The sequence below is a fragment of the Thunnus maccoyii genome, chromosome 12 (assembly GCF_910596095.1).
Source record: "Thunnus maccoyii chromosome 12, fThuMac1.1, whole genome shotgun sequence".
Taxonomy (NCBI): Eukaryota; Metazoa; Chordata; class Actinopteri; order Scombriformes; family Scombridae; genus Thunnus; species Thunnus maccoyii.
Window position 1 is genome coordinate 20,614,527 of NC_056544.1, and position 24,762 is coordinate 20,639,288.

A 24,762-nucleotide genomic window follows, 5' to 3' on the forward strand; every position below is an offset into this window, starting at 1 on the left:
CATTGTTTTTATGAGCAAGGCATATAGTAGGAGCCACCAGAATTTCCAGCTGGACAAAGCTAAGCATCATCTAACTCTAAGCAGGATGAAATTGAGTAATCATTATAATGTCCATTATATATATTGTATTGTTTAATATGCATGCATACATACATACATCACAACTCTTAGCTTTACTCAGCATTCAATCTATAGCTAATATAAAAATACACCGCATTATCTTAACAGTTATAATAAAGTAAAGAAACAAGGTGTAAAGAAAAAATCCCAACATATTCGATCAATTAGTTTCTTCTTACTCATTACAAAATTTATGATCAAACAGGATTTCACACACAATTGCTTTGGCTATTAAAACCACTCATTGCCATCTCTCTTGAAGCCCCTCCCATTTTAGAACAGACTGTGGAATCACTGGCCATGCAAATGAGAAAGACAGTGACCATGAGCCCTTGATAGAGTATGTTACTCATTAGATTCTGCTATTTTATTAATCAGTTACAATAGGATCAGGGTTCTCTTCCTCTGCATTCTCCACCAGTTGATTGGTGTCCACCAGATCAGGCTGGGACTGCACATTGTTGAAGAAGAGTGGGTTGTCAAATGCAGTTAATCTGTCAAGGATGGGTAAGCGACGACCCGACTTCTTGGAGAGGAAGACGGCGATGACTGTCGCCAATGCAATCCCAGCAGTGACCAGCACAATGGCCGAAGCTATGTAGCCACGGTGATGGTGATCAACCGCAACTACTGCACAGATTGAAAAGTAGAAGATGTTCAAGCAAAATAATTTAGTCATGATTTTGAGTCAAATAAAAAAGACGAAGAGGTGTTACTTACCAGGTGCTTGTGATGGTTTTTGTAGTAATACTAGAGAAAAAGAAGGAAAATGTGTTCAAATAACAAACTTTTTGTAAAGTGTACAATTGTACACCAAAGTCAGACTGTACGACATTACCCCAATCATGGCCCGACCTGACAGACAAGAACAAAAATGAGCAACGGGCATGACAATTGCTTGATTGTTCCTATACAGTGTGTCATTGTGGAAGTCAATAGACACAGCATCTGGGAAGCCTCATGATGTCCAGACAAAAAGAATAGCATGACTGATTATTTTTCCTTCTCTTGCCTAGTTTGACAACTTCCACAATGTTGTGTGATGTTGGCAAATAGAAGCACGAAGCACTTTTGTTAACTGCAAACATGGCGAAGTCAAGAGGAATTATGTTAATTTTAGTGAACCTGTTTCATACCAAGTTAATCTAGACACTCACCCTCATACTACCAGCTGACAGGTAAAAAGACAGAGCCATTGTTAGTGCTGTCAATTGGAATAGTGAAGTCTGTCCCTGGGATCTTAACTTATTTGCTTCATGCAAATATTGTGTAGTCTAATCTTGGCGTTACACATTCCTCTTATAATAGAAACATTGTCACGGTTCAAATCAAGTTCACAGAAGTATGATTAATTTACCTTTGGGTGTTTTGCAGATGTAGGGTTTAGGAAAACGTGAACTGCTTTGCTTCCATGTCCCATCGGAAGTACTAATCCTTCCATAGCTTTGATCACCAGGTTCACCTTCACCCCAGTTAGTGTAGTCCATAATTGTTTTGTCCAACCATAACCACTCTCCTGGAGACGAATAGAATTGTGTTTGTCTGATTATTGCAACTTTCTATAATATATATGTAGTATAATAAATTAAAACTATTGCATTGTTTTCCAAAATAACCTCACATTTATATGTTTTTCTTCACTGGCTTTTTTTATACCCTTTACCTCTGTTTGTTTGGTTTATGGTATTTTTTAGATAAATAAGCCACAGTAATGTAATGTATAATAACTTTATTCCAAATTGTGGTTTTTATGTTCAACAAAGTGTAGCTGAATATTTCTTTGCATGTGAGAGCAGACAATGTGACCGCACCTTTGTGAGTTTTGAACAGGCCAATCCAGAAAGTGGTGAAGCTGTCTTCAAACACTTTCACATTGCTTTGAATAAATATTTGCTCAGATGGATCTTCAATGCTGGCTAGTGATCCACCTTCATAAAACAAAACAGTGGGCTTTAGTGAAAGGTTCACACTTATTGGTATAGTAAAAATATCTTAGACCATCCACAGAAAGAACTTACCATGTGTTACACAGCTATGAGCTGCATCTGCCCACTCTTTTTCTTCTGCGAAAAATATATAACAATAACCTTTAAATGGTAGCCAGACACGATTCTGGTCTGTGTGCAGTGATATCGGGTTTTCGGGGCAAACTCCTGGAAAAGCACTGGACTCCGTTGGTGGCACATCTGTTAACAAGAGACAGTAATCACACTGGGATCAACTAGTTGCATCATTTCATACTTTCAAATCCAGTGCATTGAAATAGGCACTTGCAGTATTTGATAATTTTTTTATAAGAGAAAACTGTCACATTTAAAAGAATACAATAGTAAAAACATATAACAGTAAAAGCGTACAATCTATATAAATTACATTTTCTGAACAGTAAGTAACATTAACTTGTAATTAATGTGTAAATCAGTGTTCCAAACAGAAAAAGATTGGATGTATTCCAATGTTTACAAGATAAAAACGTAATGTTGAAACATATTGGCATTTAGGATGAATTATATTAATTTATTTAAAGCCTTGTACTGGTTGTACCTGTAGACTTCATGCAAACACTGTTCATGGTCTGATTGCAGTAAGCTGTCTTCCATTTTCCATCCACATCAATGTACACACATGGTCGGTCACTGCTTGGTTCTCCGCTACCCCACTGAGTAAAGCTCATGGGCCAGCCATCAATATATCTGAAATACCCATTGGTCTGGAAGCAAAGATTGGTCAAATTACATTCAGCCTTATTATACAACCATTAGATGTTGCAAAGACATTTAGACATTCACTTCAGGGTGAATTGTAATAATTTTGGTAATCCTTCAACTTGTGTGAAGTGTTTATTTGTCTAGGGACAAGTATAGCATGAATTAATGCCACACACCAGAGCATGTATAGCCTAAGCTAATTTGTATGCCTGTCCCGAGATGATTATTCCTGCTAAACATCACAATGTTAACAGTGTCATTGTGATGTGTCAACTGTTCCTAAGGAAAGCCTGGCAAAGCTGCTAGCATGGCTGTAGACTCTTATCTTGAAAAGAAAATCTCATCACTGTGTTCCTTTAATTTGTAATCAGTTTCTTGGCAACGCTGCTAAAATGTTGTGAGATTTTCTACTGTAATAGTTGGCACCTATGGGTCTAATTATATCAGTATGTATATCAATGCTGTTTCATGACAGTTTTATGCTACTTGTCATGTGTTTTCATAATTACAGTAACATATTTTAAGGTAAAAAGCTTCCATGGAACAAGTCATTGTGGCCAGTAGTAAAGAGCATTTTTGGTTTGAATTTTTACAGTAGTCAGTAGTTAAAAAAAGGGGTTTGTCGTGTTATTTTGCTATGTGCTGCTTGAGAGGCTCTCAACCCTGTTACCTCGTTTTTGTTCAGTCCAATCCACAGAGGAGCTTGGAGATTCAATGCCATCAGCTCAGCATAGGTCTGGATCCACTCATTTTTCAAGTTAGCAAGTTTGGCTCCATCTCCTTCACAGTGCTCCTCGGCTTCACCCCAGGTCATTTTTTGACTAACAACCTTGATGGACTCATTAACCATTTTGACGTAGTCAGGAGAAGTTGTTGAGTCAGGGGAGTCTGGCAAAGCTTTGTCTGTTTGAGGTGAGATAATTGATAAACAAAAATTTGAGGTCAAGAGCTCTGTGGTATAGATGCTTAAAGGTCCACTGTGTAGAATTTAGCTGCATCCAGCAGAACAGACTTGGCAAAAATGGAATATAATATTCATGAGTATGTTTTCATCAGTGTATAATCACTTGAAAATAAGAATTGTTGTGTTTTTGTTACCTTAGAATGAGCCCTTTATATCTACATAGGGAGTGAGTCCCCTTCCACAGACCCTGCCATGTATTTTAGTAGTACTTATTTTTTTGTTAATAATAAAATCAGCATTATTTGTTGTAAATTGACCCACTACACTCCAGATATTACACACATTTTTCTTCAAAATATAGGATAAGAAAGTTGTATGCTCCTCAAGTTGTTCCCGTCACTTTAGTCTCTCAGGTCTATCCAAATAGAAGTAATGTCTGAATAAATTATCAGCTCCACCGGAACATGCATCTCAATGATTTGTTGTTACACATTTCAGTTCAAAGTGATGATAATTGGTGTGTTCACAGACAATTGTTCACAATTGTTACACTCTGCACCTCAGCCTGTCTGAACTTGGAAAAACAAAACAATAAAAACCTGCTGTTCCTTCGCTTGAAAATCACAAATTTTACATCAGAGGAAGCTAAGACGAAAAGTTAGCATGAGAAAAGGCATGTGTGGTGTGAGATCTGTGTCAATTGTGTGAGTCTCACGGTGAAACCTTTGTGTTTGAAGAGACCTATGTTTAAATTACAACATGTCTTGAATTTTTAATTTTGAAATGCTGACTGAATCACAGTTTTGATCATTGGGAAATATTGATTACAATACTGAAAATTCACTAGATTAAAAAGAAGTCAAAAAATACTATGCTGAAGCTCAGATATTTGTTGATTTTTATTTTTTTATGCCATGGGTAATGTATATTAAATTATATTTTGGAGAGCAAGCAAAGAGAAAGAGTCTGACCAGGTGCTGTTGAATTTTGTTGGTTCAATACAGCCTTCTGTTTCAACAAGACTATCCAGCTCACACAGGTGTATTGTCTTTGGCTAATTAGACTCACACACTGGAAGATGCTACAGCTCAGCTGGTAGAGCAGTTGATTAGGAAATAGGAATTGATAAGGGATTTCAAATAACTTTGATATACAACCAAATGACTTACTACTGTACATTAAGAAACACAAAATAAATACTTATACAAAATATGCCAGTTCTTGCCTACTAAAAATATTTTAGACCATAGAGAGTGTATCATAGAGAAAGGTCAGAAGATGGGCTTACCAACATTTCGATGACAGACAAATCCATTGGTGTCATTGCAGGACTTTGGTATCCATTTCCCAATACCAAGCACAGGACTGGTATTGATCACAACACACTGGGGAAGCACAGAGAGAGAATAATGAAGAAAAGAGAAAACTTTGTCAGGATCCATGGAGCATTATACAGCATACTTCTAGTAGCAATAACAAGATATTCTTGTTTACTGAAAGTCTATTATTATCCCATAGAGTAAAAAAAGAGTCTTGATGTTCAATTTTAGGGCCTGCTGCACAGCAACTTTTGAACTGGTAAAAAATGCATTGTGTGTTTGTACTTGTTGTAACATACAGTAGTGGATGAGCTTTAACATGGCAGTTTACAACCTGTTTACTCTGGTTAAAAGCCTGGCAACTGAGTATTATCAGAATCTAATCACAACTTACCTCATGTGGAAGGATCGTTTAAAATCTACTGTCTATTAAAGACCATAACAAATGTGTGAATGTTATGATGCCAGAGATGTGACTGTAATTTTCCAGCAACATCTGCTGACTGATTCCCTTGGTCTACTCCACCATAAAAAGATCATGAAAAACGTTATCAACAAAAAATGCATTTGTCTACCAAGAGGCGGTCAGCTAATGAATGCCTCCTCTGTTGACTAAGGCAGTAATATAACCCTAATATCAGTACATTTATCTTAAAATAAGTGGAATTGCACTTTACAATTAAATTTCTTACCTTTTCTCCATTAAAGACAATCCTAGTATCTCCAAAATGTTCAATAATCTGCAGTGTAAACCCAGAGATTCAAAGTTTTAATTAGTAAATAAAAATGTGGATATAAACAGTACAAGTGCATTTAAATGCTCACAGTAGTGAATATAGATTGTGCCTACTCCATATATAGCCCATAAGGTGATCATGTAAAGGTAAAGTTTGAACATGTTACCGCAATCCATTTCCTCCTTAGATGGTAGATCCGGTGGCGTCTCTAACATGGAGAAACACACAATGGAGAAAGAAAGTTTCACATTTTTATACACACACAAATTATCAGGAGTGCTACACACAATCAGCTCGCTTCACATTATTAAATATAATTCTGATTGTTTCCACTTACTCTAAAAGCAAAGTTGAAATACGGCCGTGGTTGCCCATCAGTCCAGTAAAATTCACCACCATATAAATTATGAAGTCCAATCCAAAGGTCTGTAGTGGGTGTGTCAGCCATTTGAGTCATCAAAAACACTGAAGATTAAACAGATAACAGTGATTTAAGGTTCAGATCTTTGCATGAAAGTTTGTGCTGTTTCAGTGGCTCTTTGTTTTTCCTGTACTCTTGGAGTTACATTATAGACTGTTTTTTCAGGTCTTGATTGACAACAAAAATCAGTGACATTCACAGCTAACCCCATCAGTAAGAGCACAGAGCTCTGGCAATGGATGGCAGTGTTGATTGGTCACGTATTTGGCTCATTCAAACCAGATTAGTCTGGTTTGGTGAGCAGCACCTCTACAGGCCACTAGCAGAGCTTTTGACAACATTAGTCACTTAACTTGAGCGTTTTAAAGCTTTCTTTCCCCAATTTAACATTTTGTAATATGAAAACACATCAGAGGAGATAATAATCATGGAATTTCCGGCCTTTAAACCATCACAAGCCTCCTATTTAAATTAGTCATCTCACGTACAAAAGAAATGCAACATAAATAAAAAGTATCCAATATAGGCATAGCCACCAATGCTTTTGTCAGCTGCCATCTCAGGGTTCTGCCATACTTTAAATAAATTACCACGCAACCATAATCTTAATCTTACTGGAAAATTGTGAAACAAACCTTCCACATGTCTTGAGGAAATAGAAACCAAATTTCCACCTATTTCTTGGCATTGTTTCCTCGCTCCATCCCATGTGACTTTCTGACTGTTAATGATGTTGTAACACTAGTGGTGAGACATGATAAGTTGATTAGCAACTCCTGAAAATATACCAAATACAGCAACCCAAACATTGTCCTAGTTAGTACATACAAGTAGAAATGTACATACGTTTCAAATTATACTCTAAAAGATCAATATTTAGAAGACATTGCAAGCATGGAGAATTTAATTCTGTTTAGTCTGTTTTATTCCCATCCCTTCATCACAACCTGTTTGTGAAGGTTAATATAAGATTACCTTAGAGTGAAATTTTTTCCATTGGGGTGGACAGCCACCTTTGAGAGGCTCTGGGGGTGCCATAGTGGTGTTGGCAGGATGTGAGCCAGTACGTTTACAAATGGAAGCGAAGTCATGCCCACAATTATAATCATGCCAGAATCCTGTGAATCAATCCAGGATATTAAAATCAACATTTCAGCAACTAGGCTACAACTTGTATTTTTTTTATTAACATTTAATATTGGGTTAATGCTTTGTTAAAATTTTCATTTGCATGTACAGTCAGTAACAGTCAAAAGTTTCCAGTTGCCTTGAATGAGAAAGTGTGTCCAAACTTGTGACTGGTACTGTATGTTAGTGAGGATAAATCATATTTTAGTTTACTCACCACTATAATAAGTCATGATGGCACAGTTCTCATCATAATTCTTGAAATTAGGCTGACCTTCTTCCCACCTTTGAAACAACGCTTGAGAACCATCCATCCACCTAAATGTAGCACAAGCCAATCAATTGAAATTATGTCACAAAAACAACTCATTGTGAAAATATTACTGGTGTAATGACTACTAGTAATTTAAATATAAAGGCTGAAAGGTATCATGTTTGTTCTGCTTCAAGGTTCAAATCTCAAAAACAAATTACAAATTGGCTAGATAGTGAAACAAAATAAGGAACAATTTTATGTTTTGACCAGTAACGCTGCCATTAGTCTGTACTGTGCAGAATAAAAGCATTTTCCATCAGATCCTTGATGAAACACACATCTATCTGTGACACATCTGATTTTCATTTCCATGAGGTGATTTTTTAATTTTTTTGTCAGTTTCAATTTCAGCTGTCATTCTCAAGTAAAGTTGATAATGAAGACATGCAAACTGGAAGCACTGAGTAACTCCAAAAAAATTAATGCTATAACAGCCAAAGGCACTTAGATCACATGATATAGAATAAACTAAAATTTACGCATAAATAAAGTGATGATAGAAATGGAAATTCTTCAGTGGTAATATTGTAATAGAAAAAAAAAAGAAGAAAAAAAGACAAGACTGAGAAAATATTTTCACAGATCCTTAGACTTAACAGAAATCCGCTCTAGTATTTTTCTGTATATTTTTTCTGTATATAATTCATACTCACTGGAACGTTCCATCAAGCTCCACTGTCAGGCCTATCCAGAAATTAGTTTCATGTCTGGACTTATGGATCTACACATAAAGATGGGTAAAACCAGAGCAGTACTTATATTTCAGTTTGTGCTGTACTGTAGTTAAATGCAATTGTGTTAAACAATACAAGTAATGTAGTATAAATGTAACTGCTTACCTGTTTCCACAAAAAGAGTCTTTCCTCTTCACTGTTGATAGTTACCAAGTCACCATGCCTCTGTTGGCAGAAGTGACGAGCGTCTTCCATGGCATTTGATAATGTATTAAAATAATACTGATTCCCGTTCCATTCAAGCCACCCATCTGAGGTCCTATTAACATCTGCAAAGATGTGATAAATCGTCAGTAGATTTCAGTCGCTTTCTGTATGGAGTGTGATGGCTGTTTTAATTCAAAGAGATGCAGCAAGTGTGCAACTCTAAAAATAAATCAAATGAGGTCCACTCCACAGAGAAATAACAGCTAAATGTTACAAGGTCCTTATACTTAAACACTGTTGCTAAAAGGACACATTAGTATTGATTTTTATCTTGTCAGTTTCAATGCTATAAGCCTGGGCAACTAAACTTAAAACTATCCTCATGGCTTTTTTATAACTTGAGTAAACTGATCATATGCTTTAGAGAGAGCCATCTTAAATTAAAGTGATCATGAAATAGAAACAGTAAATGTTAAAGAAGGATGGAATATAAAAACAAAGGTAAAGTTGAAAGGCTTTTTTTTAACATAATGACATTTGATTTAAAAGAAAGAATAATGAAATACAATTTAGATATTCAAGTCCAACTGAAATCACATAATTCATCTTTTCACACGGACATAAAATTTGTAAAATTGAAAGGTTGCTTAGTAGCTCATTCAGTAAGACCAGGTGCAATGCAAGATGCTTGTAGATAAAAAGTAGACATTGGCTGGAAAGTTCAAAGTCTGAGGCTTTTTGTTTTGTGTTTCAGGCTGTTGTTTGGTTGTTAGTCAGTGTCACTGTCAGCCAATGACAGAACGGTGATGGCTACTGCTTTATGCTAATACAGCTTAAGAATTTATCTGATAAACTATATGCAAAACAATTGTAAATGTAAACAGAGAAACCAGTGGCACTGTTACTGAAATATAAACAAACATGGGGTGTTGTAATGAAACCAAAACATATAAAATATGATTTTTTTCCCCCCGTATGGGTACCGATTTTTTTCTCAAAAGAGAATGCGATACATGTAATTTAGAAAATTATATCTGCATGATGTGAAGAGAAAAAAACAACACAATGGCCCACTTACCAGGAGCAGGAGAGGGTGGAGTCGCTGGAGTCACTCCTGTAAGGACATAGACAGAAGATAATTACACTCAGAGCACTGAATGGAGCACTGGGGTGGTTGTGGATCCGAGTTGAAAATGTGTACACCCATATAAATGTGAAGATGATATTGTTGAAAAAAAATGAGTTTGCTCGCTTCAGCAAAGGTTACATGCTTTTCTTTGAAATCTTGCCAAACAAAAAAAGACAAAAGATTTAGACTGAGACCAGTTTTTTACCTGCACGGATCTGACACAGAAATCCATTTATCTTCTCACAGTGCACATCATTCCAAAAACCGCTCCTATACCATTTATATGGATACATTTCAGCACAAGATTCCACGCTATTTTTGTTGTTTGGTTCTCCATCCTCCCAGTGTTGAAAGTTTACCTGTAAAAAAAGCAAACCACAATAGCATGCAATGACTAATGGATTTATTATCATTCCATTGAGTTGCATTAACTAAAACTGACTTGCTCAATCACTGTAAAAAGAGAAAACTGTTAACTCACAGGGGATCCATCGCTCCATACGTAACCAGTGATTGGGTCAGGGGCGTTAAGTCCAATCCAGACTGTATAGCTATAATGCACAAATTAAGGTTTTAATATTCAATCTGTGTACATGTTTTAAGAGAAAACATTTGCCTATTTTTTTGTACTGTTAATGTACTGTACACTAACAAGACTTTCTGCCAGTGATCAGGCTTACAACCTTGTATTAATTCTGACAAACAGGAAGAATTTACAGCATCTCATCCTGTTTGTAGGTCATACTGTACCGATTTTTCCATTGCATCTCATCAGCTCTGTGGATGCTGAGCAGGTCTCCTCCGATGGCCCTGCAGTAATCTCTGGCCTCATACCAGGTCCTTCTTAAAGAAGACGCTGTAAACAACTTTAAACATAAGGGAAAAAGTTCAAGATTAAAAGTGTGACGGTGGCACTATACCCAATGCATTATTAAAACAGTGCTTAAAGTTCTCAGGCACCATGCCTGATGTCAGGCATACAACAGTTTTAAATTCATATACTACTTAATTCAGTACATTGTACACATTTCCCCTTGGATAACTTTTCAGGCTCACAAATCTTTTCTTTAATCATTAATCCCTGTTAAAGCAACATGTAAATGAATGCCAGCATACAATGTCTTTTGTGTCTTTGCATAGTGTACTGTATTTATACCTTTTACAGTAGTTTTCAGTGTTTTGTGCATGACTAATAGCATAAGCATGTATACATGTCTAAACAGTGTACTCAAATTCTCAGTGTCACCATAGCTAAATAATCATGTACACTTTACATGTCACATGTAGAGATGTGCTGGTATACTGTTTTTACTACATATCGTGGTGAAACATGCTGATATCAATACAGTCAACCATTTCCATTACCGTGGTTAGCGTTGATTAGTGTTCAGAGGACACTGTGAACACAGAGCAGTGTTCCTGCCTTCATTAGTAATTTCATTTTGTTTAGCCACAAGGAAGGAGATTTCTACTGGTCAAACAGGGACGGAATAACCACACCACAGAGAACCAGGCTCCTGTCTGTCAAGATCCAGCTACTTTCTATGCTAAAGTGATCTTTAGGGATTTTATTGATACTACTACTCTTATCGATACTCCTTATTGGTCCGGTTCTTTATCAATACTCTTATCAATTCTTTTTCATTACTTAAGAATTGCTTTTTAAAAATATATTATTTTAAAAAAGAATAACTTAAGAACAGGATTAGAAATGATTTACAATTGTTGAACAGGTGGTTTGATAAAGTACTCTTACTGGCTTTTTACTCACAAAGGTTTTATTGCACTAACAGTAACGAGTATAGTTGTTGTCAACTTGAGTAAAATGTTATCTTTCATTTCACCTCATTCACCACATAGTGTTGGGAATTCCCACTCTTTTTAGTGAGCCAGATTGGTTCTTCATTTAGTATCACTTCTGGCTTTTACAATTCAGCCAAATTTAGCAATGTTTTGACCTATGATTGGTATGTGTGCACATATATCACTTAAATTATTAATTGTAATTACACTAAAACTTATCATTTCCAGAATACCACAATTTACATTATGTTTGGTATAAAAAAAACCTAAATAATGTCTATGTCTATTGAACGTTTTATTTATATTGAACTATCCAAATCAGTGTCAGGCCAGTGTTAAAAATACTAGATGAAATGGGTAAATCAAAGAGAAATCAACACAGGGCAGCTACAGTCCCTTCGAACTGTCAGCACCTACGCCTGGTTTTAACCTGGTGATATGATCTCTGTCTGTCATCACATGTGATTGTTCGCACACACGTACACATCAACACAACGTTCAGTCAGTGCATGGAGTGTGCTTGGCCGAGCAATGTGGCGAAAAGATTATCCTATTATTCTGTCTTGGTTAATTTAAAAAAAGAAGAAAGAAAGAAAGAAAAAGTTCCACTTCCAATTCAGAACCGGATTTCGGGCGGCATCCCTACTGTAGTTAGCTGTCAGTCCACTGAAGTGAGGCTAGCTTACAGGTGTTCATAACATTCAGTGAGAGAGAGAGTTTCATCGCACATGAAGATCGCATGTCACGTTTTTCCTCTGCTGGTGTTTGTTAGTGGATGTGGAGAAGATGTGAGAAGGTATATTTACAAATTTCTCTCCCTTTTAAAAATGAATTCAACTGTTAACACCCAGCAGATAACACTTACTATAAAGTAATCCAGTCCAGAAATTAATCCATTAATTTCATCAGGAAAAATGTATTCATCTTCAAAATATGAATGGTCGCATAGAAACTAAGAGATGCTGAGCTGCATTTATTTAAAATGATTTCCAATCAGCAGTCTTAAACTTAGTTTTGTTTAAAGTGTTTAAAGTGTTTTTGATATTATTTCTTATGCTGAGTCAAAAAAAGCTGTTCCCATTTGCTCACTACTAGATCCAGTCAGCTGCTCGAAGTGGAGAGAGTGTGTGTGGTTTGCTTTCGTCATGATTATTATGTACAATGTGAACGCTGATATAAGGGAAACACTGACTAATGTTTTTAGATTTAGGTGTGTTGCTGCAACTGTGGTTGTGTTTTGTTTTGTTTTAGGTCTGTTTTCTACTCCAGTGTGTGAGAGGGCTTGACATAAAACTTCGTCCATGGACTTTTTTTTCATCAAGTGATTACCAGTGATTGCAAGATTTCCCAAGGTTAGCTGTGTCGGATCTTTTTCATGTGGCTGTACCTTATAGCAGTAGTTTCTTGATGCCACTCGAGACCAGCCATCTGCACACTGGGGAGGGAGAACAGTTGGCGGGGCACGGGTTGTAACTGCCCCCTCTGCCAGGTGTTTGCAGATGTATTTCTCCTTGTTGGTGCAGGGCAACACATCCCACAGTCCGGCAAAAATCCCAGTTTTCATGGCAACACAGCCATGTTGGTGACCTTGCATAGTAGAGGGACAAATTGTGAAATGTCAGTTGTTACTTTCTGACACATCTTACAGATGGAGTTAAAATTTCTCAGTACCTGGCATTTCAGCATTCCAGTGAGTAAATCTCACTGAGTCTGTGTTGGTCCACACAAATACATCAATGTTTTTCTGGTTTGAGAGCCCCAGCCAGAAATGTTTCTCTGGTCTCAACCCCACCAAGCTGACAAGGAATGCATTATCCACCCTGGAAATATTTACACAAGTAGGATCATAGGATTTCTCAGATCAGTGAGTAATGTACAGTAATAAAAGTGTATTCATTGTTTTTGTAAATCCAATTACGTCAAGTTTAGTGTAGTTTTCTTACATATAGCATGCTCAGAATATTAAATAAAATGTTCTTACCCATTTGAAACATCAGCCAAGTAAGAGTCTGAACTCTTGCAGTCATCTTTAGCTTCATCAAATGTCTTTGTCTCTGTCCCTACAAAGTAGCAGTATGAGCCATGTCTTTTCCACCCCTGGTTAGTAAAAACAATTTGAAAAAAGTCATTAGGTTGAGTATTTGACAGCTTTGAGATGTCTGTCACTTTCCAGCATGTAAGTTGTTTTGCAATGAAACCTGTTCACATGGTGCGTTTTCATGACCCTAAATTGTGAATAACAGAACCTTCCTGCTTCTCAATCCAAAGACTAAAGTAAGTGGCTTGACTGTCTCTTTGTTGAAAATTTTTAGTCAGAAATCATGTCAAAGTGATTTTTATATGTATAATCCCTCCACCAGAGCTCGCCAAGGAACTTCCTTCCAGGGAAACAAAAAGAAAGTATTCTGTACTAAATAGACTTTTACTTTGAAAGATACTGACTCGTTTTGGCTACTAAGACTCCTCAGTCTTCATATTAGCTTCATATGTACTTTGTGTACTTTGTACACAATGAGGGCAGTAGATTTTGGTCCCCATCTCTTAGAGTGTATTTGCATTCTGGTGGAATACCTTCAGGGTCAGTATGTAGAGTAGGAATTGTTACAGCGATCAAGCCCCTTTCCTACATATGATAATGGCACATCAGTATTGTATTGAGATAGGCTTGAAAAAACTTGAACCTATCCTTTAATATCTTGTCTTATTGAAAGGAAGCTTTTGTTTACATTGCATCCCTTTTAAATTATAGGCCTGTTTGGGGTTGGTATGGAGAAGTTGGTTCAGATCGTATGTTCATTTCTTTTAAATGAATATTTTACTTACTCAACAACTTTACCAAAAATCTAGTATAAAAGAAAGAATAGGAATGTAATCAAACAGTTGGAGCCAACTTTCAGTACTTGACTATTGATACTGTACTTAGTTGTATGGGCACAAATTAGCAGAAAGTATTGAGGTACAATACCTAGCCCTGTATGATAATACTTCAAGTTTAAGTGAATAAGCCATTTTAAACAAGAGACAGAAATGTGTTTTAATGAATTAGAGAAGGTAAACACCACTCACGGTTTTGCAGCCTACATTCTGCTCCACTTCATCTCCAGAGGGTTCAGAGGCACTCGTCTTCATACAAATGAAGCCATGTTTCTCCTCACACACACGGGCAGCCCAGTTTCCATTCTGCAACAAAGACGTTGTTTTAGAAATGTTTTTGTATTAAGAGACAGGGTATGGACAGATATACTTATTACAATGTGTGTTGTCAAATAAATAGTCTGAATTCTGTAAAAATGTATTATCATAGAATCAATCATATACTCTACACAATTTATACAGGTAAATTGAATTTAACCAACACTGTTTGTCCAGAACTATGTGGACACCCATCATTGTACCCATATATAATTGTAGAACATCTAAATCCAAAACCAAAGGCATTACTCTGTTGCCGTAACACCTTCCACTGGGAATCTGGCTGCAGGGATTTTCTCCCATTCAGCTAGGAGAGCATTAGAGAAATCGGGCACTCATGTTAGGAGATGAGGCCAGGGCTCTGTGCAGGCCGGTCAAGGTCTTCCACACCAAACTTGGAAAACCATCTATTTGTACATGGGGCATTGTCCTGTTGAAACAGCCCCCGCACCAAAGGTACACAAAAGTACATGAACAGTGGTGTCCATATACTTTGGCAAAATAGTGTACATACTGTGAATTAAACTGTGCCTTGTAGATGCACTGGCAAATTTGGCTGGCTAAAGCAGGGTAGTTTTCATCACTGGACAAATTATTGTGGATTATTTTACAAGCTGGTAATATTTTCACCATCATGCCCACAGGCTGCTCCTTACCTCTCCCCTTATGAGGACACAGTCTTCTTGGTCTGTAGAGATAGATGGTTTCCCAAACTCCCAGGTGGTGAAGCTGACAGTAGAGTGGTCACTCCAGTCAAAGAGCCCCTCTGTCTTCTTGTCATTCAGCCCAATCCAAAGCTCATCATTGGAGGCTGCAGACATGGTCAGAAAACAAAATCTTTCTGTATTTTGCTTACTCAAACCTAAAATATGCAAGTTCTGGAAATCAAGCTAGCACTTGCATGAGACCCACGAGCAAAAAACAAATCCGCTCCTAGCTCCCCTCCCTCTCCCAGCTCCGTTGTGCTCTGCCCAGCCCTTCACCTGCATCCTCATGATCGCACTCAACTGATGTATTGATTTCTCCTCCATGAATGGAAGTAATTGACCTCTTCGATTCGACTAATGCTGTAAGTAAGCCACAATGTCGTCTTCCAGCAGCTAATGATAGCTTGGAACCGCAGAGGAGTGGTTGGTCAGAAATGCATTCACATATTGAGTGACAGCCGTTGGCTTCAACCCTTGACTTTGGCCTTCTCTGATAAGTAACAAGGGCAAGGCTCTTGAATGGAGAATATCTCTGTACTGCTGCCAGGCTGTTCAATGAGTCTGGGGTCACAAACACCTATGATAGCACTTCTTCACATCAAGATATGCTTTGGATAATATTTCATAAAAAAATATAATAAAAAACATACTTTAATTCACAACACAACATGATTAAAAACAAGTGTTGACCATGCTTCAGAAAGGAGAGACAAAGTAAAGTCTATCCAGGGTTTTCCTAAGCAGATGATAGCAAAGGCAGGCCACCTTTCTTGATATACGGACCACCTCTGCTAACATTATCTCAATTTTTTACAAGTGCGGGAAAGTAGAAGTAAAGGGCTCAATCAATTACTAGCATGTGAGGATGCATAAGGAAAAACCCACAGCACAAGAAGAGGGGCACTACCTATTAAACACTAGGCTGAAGTTGGACATGCATTTTACCTATATCACATACAAGTTAATTCAAATTTAGATAATGCCCAGCTAAATGTATATTTTATAATTAATGAGGGAAACCCTGCTACCACATATAAATTAAAGGACATCTATGTTTGTTGTAAAGACTGATTCTTTTGAGCTACACTTTGTTTTTATGGTCGTCACATACCGTATCCAAGTTGAGAGATGACAAAGCTTTGGTCCTCCACATTGCTGATGCTCACTAGGTCCCCTCCTTCTTTGCGGCACTCTCTCTGAGCATCAGACCAACTTTTCTTAGTACGATCGAGGTGGAAACAGTGGCCGTTGTAAGGGATCCAAGGGCTTGAACAAAATCCTGTCTTAACAGCTGATCATGAAAAGAATAAACAAACATAGGGACTTAATCTTACAGTCATCCAAAGACAGTATAGTCATACATTAACCAAAGGACAGCTTCGCTGAAATACATATTTTTCTTTACCTTCGGTAGGACGTGCCATGACCCCTTTACTGTAGCAAATGTACCCCAGTTTCTTGCTGCACGGTGAACTTTGCCAGGAGTACTGTACATCACCATTTGCAATTGCACAGCTGTGTCCTGGACTTGGAAGTGGATTTCCTGAAACAAGATGATGGCTAAAGTTGATGATGCATATGTTGGTCTAGTAAACAGCCCCAGTTCTCAAAAGTGTCTGAGTCTTCAGATTCACTCAAATTTCAGTTGTAAACCTAATCAAATTATAATGCTTTCAAATGACATCATCATAGATTCAGCACCACTGCAGGCCTGAATGAGAATTGTAATACATATAGAAAGGTTAGTGGTGACAACAGTGAAAAGAAGAATATTAGTAGAAATAGAGGATGTGGTAAAAAAAAGAAGAAACATGACTTAAATCAAGTTTGAGTTGTATGTATGTGCATGCATGTCATAATCACCAATGAATAAATACATACAGTAAAACTTGAAAATAAAATATATTTTATTATTTATTATTATTTATTATTATTATTATTATTATTATTATTATTTTTATTTTTATTTTTTTTTTGAAAAAAAATATTTGTAAAATGATGTTTATGGAAATTAATGTTAAGAAGAAACTGGAATCAGTTGATGAAGAGCTGGACTGACTTCATCAGGTAAGTTGTTTTATGGTCCTCCTGATTTCTTGCAGAACAACAGAGTCATCCTGATCTTGAAAATGAGTTGGCATAGTACATTGTGGATACAATAGACTTTTTTTTCTCAAAACTATGAAGCTCTAAAATAAACTACAATACAGGAAGTTTCATTGGAAACGGAGGTGGTGTAATTACAACCATGTGGTTTGAAATGTGATGTCATTTGTTTGTCATAATGATCAAATTTGACTGCAAACAGCAGGGGTGCTGTCCTTTTGGCAAATTCAGTAACTATCTTACAGTAAGTCTAAACTGCTGAACAGTCAGAAATTTTCTGACTCCAGAAATATCTGCAGTGTCGCTGGGTGTGGATGAGGTAGAAACGAAAGAGAAAGACAGATGGCATAGATCGTAGATAATGTTTTTATCAGAATGAAAGAGGAGAGAAAACATACCTGAGTCCCAATTCAGATAACGGTAAGGACTTCCATCAGACCACTGCCAGCCATGTTCTGGATCAAGGATCAGCCCAGTCCAAAGCTTGTTTCCCTGTTCCAAGCCAGCTTGGCTTAGTAGTGCTACATGTGTGTGTGTGGCATAGGACACAAACATGGTAACATAATAGTTGAGCTTTTTATTTTTAGATGTTGATTAAACTGTTAATTTTACTGGATCACTTTTTTTCAAATTCTGAATAATGAGAATCCTTGATGGTTAAACATCAAACACCGCTCAGCCCAGATACATGCTCCCTTCATCAAAACATTCAGTAGAGTCAGTGGCACCTTACCTGTGATATAAGCGTGCTCATTAGGATCGGTGATACTGAGCAGGGAGGCAACCTGTTGTTTGCAGCTGGCTTCAGCCTGGGGCCAAGTCAGTGCTGAATGTGTGTTGAGCTGGTAAGACACTCCTGTTGTTGGGTGTTTATGCCAGTCTGATTTTGCTGTAAATTATACATACAAAAGTATGGAAATGTATTTCAAAATGTAAACATTTCTCCATGTAACCTCAAGTTAAGTGTAATAAAACTATAGGTCTTACAGGCAGTACTCACTATTAATTGGGCATTTGCCCCAGAGTTCATGGTCATATTTTGTTTCAGTTGCACACCAAAGTTCTGAGAAATCAACCTTGGTGCAATCTGAGTACCACTCGTTTTTGTACAGAAAGGGAAACATGCAGAGTCCACCATGTGCATTTCCTCCAATGGTGTAAAGTTCTGAAAGGCCAAAATAAGCAGAAATGAACAAACCAAAGAATAGCTTGATAGGTTTGAAAACATCTGTACTGTAGTAATTCACTTTTTTATAATGACTGAAAATCATTAAAATGTAAGTCTAAATACAAATAAGTCTTTTATCATTTCAACAGCACTGCTTTCTAGGATACACAAGGAACTTCCTTCAAAAAAGAAGAAAAAATATAAATCTGAATCATAATTTCACTATAAATTTGTCAAAAAAAGAAATTATGTAGCACATGTACAGTAATTTACAGTGCATGAGTAGCTGTTAACCAGCTTGCCCTCCTGTTGGGTAAAGCTAGACTATAAGTAAAAAAATATTATTTGACTCTACACCTTTAAAACATCATCTCTTAAACAATAATTTTCCTCATTTCAGTTTCATACTTTAAATTCTATGAAAATGATTTTGAATTAGTGTGGACAAACATTGAGTTTTTATGCTTTACCTCTGTATGTTCTTGTGCAAGCACCGCTGGATGTCCCTGAAATTGTGAGGGGGGTATTGGGTCCAATGGTTTTGGTGAGAATTGCCGTGTTATCTGCAGTGAGCTCGATGTAAAGCTCGTGGCCTTTGAGAGCAAGCAATGTTTCATTCTTGCATTCCCACTTTTGGAAATCACTTTTTTCATCACATTCGTAGAGACTTATTTCACTTCCCACACTTTTCCCTTGGACTCCCAGGCACTTTTCCACCCAGGGAACCAGAAGTCGGTCACCAGTTGTCCAGCGTGTGTCAATGCACATGTCATATTTTTTAACCAAACAAAAACCAGTGGCCTTGTTAGTAAGTTGAAATGTTGTATCTGTAAAGAAAGATTGGTCAAAAAAATCAGTACACAGTTCTGACTGTGACAGAATGCAGAAGAAATCAGAAAATCCTCTGAACAACTGTTTGTGCAATCTTTCATTGTTTCATAGTTTCAATTGTGTCCAGCTGGATTTATTTTACATTACTGACAATTATTCACAAAATAAACAGAAATTTGATATGTAGGGTTTGGTCTATAAAATGTCAGAAAATGGTGAAAAATGTCGATAACTGTAGCCCAAGGCACAACTTTTTTTCTTTTGTCCTGGCCAACAGTTCATAACCCAAAGCTAGTCAGATTATTATCAAAGAAGACCAAAGGAACTAGAACATATTCACATTTGAAAGGCTGGAAGCAGAGAATTTGGACATTTTTTTATTTAATAAAAATGACTCAAAACTATTATCATAATAGTTGCTGATTAACTTTCTGTTGATTGACTAATCGATTAATTGACTAATCATTGCAGCTCTATTAATAAGTGATAATAAATTCTCACAATCATCGTATATGTGCAAAATATAGATGCAAAAGTTAGAATTACAATCACTTCAATATTGAACTGTAGCAAATTTATAAAAATAGGGTAACACAGGTGATGCATGTTAAAGGACACAACAGTCTAAATAGGTATGTCATGTACATCGCATGATATATCTGTATTGTAATGTTACTTCATTTAAACCTTACAAAAATCTTAAAATTAAAAGTTGGAATACTGTACCATCTGAAGCCAAACACTGGAGTGTTTGGATGAGGAGAATGAAAGCTGCACAGGTCACCTGCATTGTTAGCATTCCTTTGAAATGTCTTCAGCCGACTACAGCAAGGACTTCATCCATGTGTTGTTTGGAGAGACTAACAGTTGTGTGAATGATTTTGGGAATCAGAGAATCTTATAGTACTGATCCATCCGGCAAAGTCATGAGCAACATCAGTTCTCATTCTTATTTCAAGATAAACAGGAAGGGGTAAGTTATAACAACTTCTTTTTTTATTGAACCGAAGTGCTGACATTCGCACACTGGGCTGTTTTCATTGTCATACCCTCCCCTCTAACTACCCATCAAGGCATATTACATACACATTACTACAGTTCTACAGAAAGAAAGAAAAAAACAAATGATACAAAAGACAGAAAAACAAATTATAAAGAAAAGTCTGCTAATCCACTAAGAAAGAAAGGTACAAGAAGAAATAATTCAATTGTTATTGAGGAAATATGAAGTAGAACTATAAAATGTTTGGTTTCGACATTATGAAAGGGAAAAAAGGGAATTGAGCCGCACTACAAAGATGTCAAGGATGACACTATAAATCCCTAGACTTACTGTATTTTCATTATGTTCCCTAACATAAAGATAGTAGATATGCAGGAGTCCAGGTGACTTAAGTGACATCATACTACCAACACAATGAATACCTAGATTATTATCAATCAGTTCCCCTAATCCCTAACCCTTAAAGTGGTCTTAGTGGGCTTATTAAATATTATGTACCACAATGAGTAGTAGTTGCACGGCTCTATCCTTAAAGGGTAACCATCCGAGCTGACGTGTACCCCATATAGCTATGAACTCTATGGTTTAAATATGAAGCAAACCATTTCAATGCTGATGGACACAAACCCATTTGAGACGACATTTTAAGTATCAGAATGTGGTTGACAGTATCTAATGCCTTTCGTAGGTCATTCAGAATAATTCCACATAACTTTCCTAGCATCCAACTCACTCCTTAGCTAATTAATAGACACAAGTCCAATTGAATATGATTTCCTAAAACTAATGTAATTCATTGATACATAAACCACTTTTTATAGCCTTTTAGAAGTAACACTTAAGATAAAAATTGGTCTATAATTACCCTGATCTCTCCTATTATAGAGGATGGCTTTTTTTATATACTTTACCACAATACACTGTTCTAAGAACAAATTAACAATATAGGCAATACAGTGTGTTGTAAGGCATTCATTAAAAATCTAAGTGATCAATCAAGACCTGTGGCTTAACTGCAGGTAAGGCCTATCAGCAAACATTGAATTCCATCCTTTGAAAAAGGCTCAAAGGAGTAACACCTCAATTTATGTAAATAGAGACAAATTATGTCAGACCAATATTTCAATACACTATTTGTGAAGAAAAATGCAAAAATAGTTTAAACAAGTGTTTTAAAGGGAGTATAAAATACATACCCTATCATTAAATAATATCAGTCTCTGAAATGATCAGACAAACTAAATTGAAATGAAATCTGAATCTACAACATGCCATATATATGAAAGACAGACAGAAAAAGATGTGTGTGAGATTGTGACAAATCCAAACATGCGTCAAACGGATTCCAGTGAACAGAAGGCCTTGCCCATTTAAAATTGTTGTTGACGGCATAAAGTATTGTGTAATATCAAAAGAAAGGAAGCTGCCACAATGCTTACTTCTTTTTTTAGTGTCAGTAAGCAAATGCAAACTTCTAAGAACTGATTACCATAAATCCCAAATTCTGTACATTTGTTTTGTGCTTAAACAATTCTTTGACATCAATTACAGTTTAGTGTTCTTCATTGAATGTCTTGTTAGGTTTTTTTAATGGTTGCACTGTAGAAAACGTCTGAGTAGACAGAAATTAGTACAGGTGTGGTAAAAACAGTCTTTACAAGGAGGAAAGGGCGGCTTACAATCAACAACGAGAGGACTGTCAGACCAGAGGGCCCAAGGGCCTTGACTCGTTAAGCCAACCTCAAAGAACTAGACCAGGGCTAAATTCAATTGGGCCAGATTTTAAAACCAGGAAATGTAGATGGGCCAGACATTTTCAGCAGCCTATTTAAAAGCCTTTTTTTTGGCTTTTGGTAATGACAAATTTTAAACAAACACAAATCAATATAGTAAAAAAATGCAATGTTTACTGTTTCACTTAATTGAAATAAAAAATATTTTTGGTCACATATCTGACCCAGACACATCACAAAGTGCAGAAACAGAATAAACAAGAGTTATCAATTCACAGAATCATAACAAACATAACAAGTAGCAATATAAGTAACCAGTAACACACTCTATCTCTCTCTACAAGTATCTCCATTTACATCCACTAAAAGTGCTTGTTTTTCCACTGATAGGCTCAAATTGTTATTATAAGTTTCTGACAACATTATAGAAAGGACCCTACAGAGAAATAAAATGTTTTTCTATACATTTTGCTTGATCCTGTCTGTCTGTTATTGTGTCTAACCAAGTCTCGCTCAAGGAGAAGTCTCGCTCTAAAATCTTGTGAGAGTTTAGTTGTTGCAGGAAGACAGCTAAATAATCAGCTAAATATTCAGCCATGACTTTGAAAATCTTTTAGATGATGCTAAACTACACTTCACTTTCTGTACTCCATCACAACAAACTCTTTCCAGCGCTCCTCTCTCTGCTGTCTCTTACTCATGTTTCCTCCATTGTCGTCCTGCAACAACTCAACTCTCTTGAGACTTCTCCTTGATTAAGACTTGGTTAGACACAATAACAAACAGACTGTATCAAGCGAACGGTAAAGAAAAACGTTTTATTTCTCTGCAGGGTCCTTTCCGTAATGTTGTCAGACACTTATAATAAAAATCTGAGCCTGTCAGTGCCAAAAACAAGCACAATAGAGTGGGGCAGGTGTATGTGGTGTTGCCATACCTAGCTGTCCAAAATGGTTGACCCGCTTTTGCATGTGTGATAAAGCTACACAATAACATTGCTGTTGACAAATATTTTTTATAAGATAATATTACAATTAATTTATTAATAATTATTAAAATAGCCTATTTAATTCAAGCTTGCTGGGACACTTGAAGGTTGCTTCTGGACTGAATATTGCCCGCAGGCCACCAATTGAATAGGCTGGAACTAGACCGTAATACCACCGGATATGTTGCCTCGTGTTGTCTCATCGCCAAATATGCTTTGTTAAAACCTTCAATATAGACATAAACATATCTTTTGCGATCATGTGACAGGAAACAAGTCAATACAATAAAAAAAAGTTGCAACTGGCACTGTAAATTCTTGCTTTACTTTGCTTTGCACTGGCAATGTCAGTCAATGGCTTTTTTTTTTTTTTTTTGAAGTAAACAAGATTCTAGCAATGCAGGCAGCTTGTTCTCGAGATATTTCACTTAAAGCCAAAAATGTTATGGTGGTGCTACAGTAAAAGTCAGGGGATCACCAAATACAATAGGATACATCATGTGGGAACCATGGATATCTGTACCAAATTTCTGCTGCCTTTGAGTTTTAATCAAGGGGCAGGTTACACAACTTCAGGCTCCCTTAGCGGAGGTTGATTCATAACATGAATCAACCTCCGCTAAGGGAGGGAACGATGTGACATTTAGTAGAATGGTAATGATTTGATGTTGACATGTTAACTTGACCGGGAACTGTGAAAGCTCTTCTGGTAAATAAAAGGTCCACCAGTCAGCAGATGAGTTGTGGCATGACAAATGGCTTCCCAGGCAAATAAATCAGTCAACATCAGAGTCTGGAACTTGTGTAAGAAAAGACTCGAGCTAAAGACAGTAGAATAAGTTGCTTCTGCCTGTGTCAGCATAATTGAGGTACAACATTTCCTCTTAAGAAATTCTGTTCTTGTCTCAAGTAAATAATGTACATGTCCTGCCTTATTGTAGTGTTAACCTATAACCTCTGATAACCTCTCTTATAACTTTATTAAAGATCTGGTTTTATGGCCCTTTTTGACTGGTTTTCATAAATTCTGAGTCTATTTTAAACATATTTGTCACATTTTATTCACCAAAGGTTGTTTAGATTTCTCTAAATCCATTTTGGCCAAACAGGAATACTACCTAAATACAAATCCCTTTATGCCCCATCTCTACATGGAGTAATGGCTGCAACTGGAAACATAAGACAATATATAGTGGTTTATGAACCGGAATCTGATCAGGAATGGGAAGGAGAAGAACCTGCTGTTGCACAGTTGTGATTTGAAAAGGATGTTTCAGAACGGTAAGATTGTATCTCAGTTTCCTAACAAAGTAAAAGCTAGCTAAGCCTTAGCACAGATATATTATTCCTTTACAGTAGTAAAGCTGTGTAGTGTAGGGTAACTGTGTAACAGAAAGAAACAATGTTTATTAGTGCACTTGTTTTAAAACTTCATCCAAAGATTGAAGATGAAGACGTGGAAAATCCTGTGGCATCTTATTAGGCAGACACTCAGCTGTAAAATGTGCCGAACACACAGAACCAGTTGCTGCTTGCTGTTAAAGGAGGGAAGATTGTCTCCAAAAATG

At 36.7% G+C, this 24,762-nt stretch overlaps 1 protein-coding gene across 2 annotated transcripts; it reads right to left on the reverse strand.

Annotated features, from left to right (window-relative positions):
* Nucleotides 1–456: 456 nt before the first annotated feature.
* Nucleotides 457–20,356, reverse strand: LOC121908742 (macrophage mannose receptor 1-like). Of its 2 annotated transcripts, XM_042429003.1 has the most exons (32): nucleotides 20,197–20,356; nucleotides 19,110–19,466; nucleotides 18,472–18,636; nucleotides 18,205–18,360; nucleotides 17,870–17,992; nucleotides 16,771–16,908; nucleotides 16,477–16,656; nucleotides 15,315–15,469; nucleotides 14,533–14,646; nucleotides 13,448–13,563; nucleotides 13,138–13,286; nucleotides 12,854–13,053; nucleotides 10,414–10,529; nucleotides 10,145–10,214; nucleotides 9,869–10,022; nucleotides 9,613–9,648; nucleotides 8,493–8,656; nucleotides 8,307–8,374; nucleotides 7,555–7,655; nucleotides 7,185–7,327; nucleotides 6,845–6,950; nucleotides 6,126–6,253; nucleotides 5,955–5,996; nucleotides 5,744–5,791; nucleotides 5,021–5,117; nucleotides 3,499–3,731; nucleotides 2,665–2,830; nucleotides 2,139–2,306; nucleotides 1,932–2,048; nucleotides 1,478–1,636; nucleotides 841–870; nucleotides 457–750 (listed from the first exon to the last, which is right to left on the reverse strand). In XM_042429003.1, the coding sequence occupies exons 1-32, from the start codon at nucleotides 20,267–20,269 to the stop codon at nucleotides 491–493; spliced, it is 4,332 nt and encodes a 1,443-aa protein (XP_042284937.1). In that variant the 5' UTR covers nucleotides 20,270–20,356; the 3' UTR covers nucleotides 457–490. The 2 variants fall into 2 exon arrangements, with proteins under 2 accessions (XP_042284937.1, XP_042284938.1); XM_042429004.1 differs by lacking the exon at nucleotides 1,478–1,636.
* Nucleotides 20,357–24,762: the final 4,406 nt, after the last annotated feature.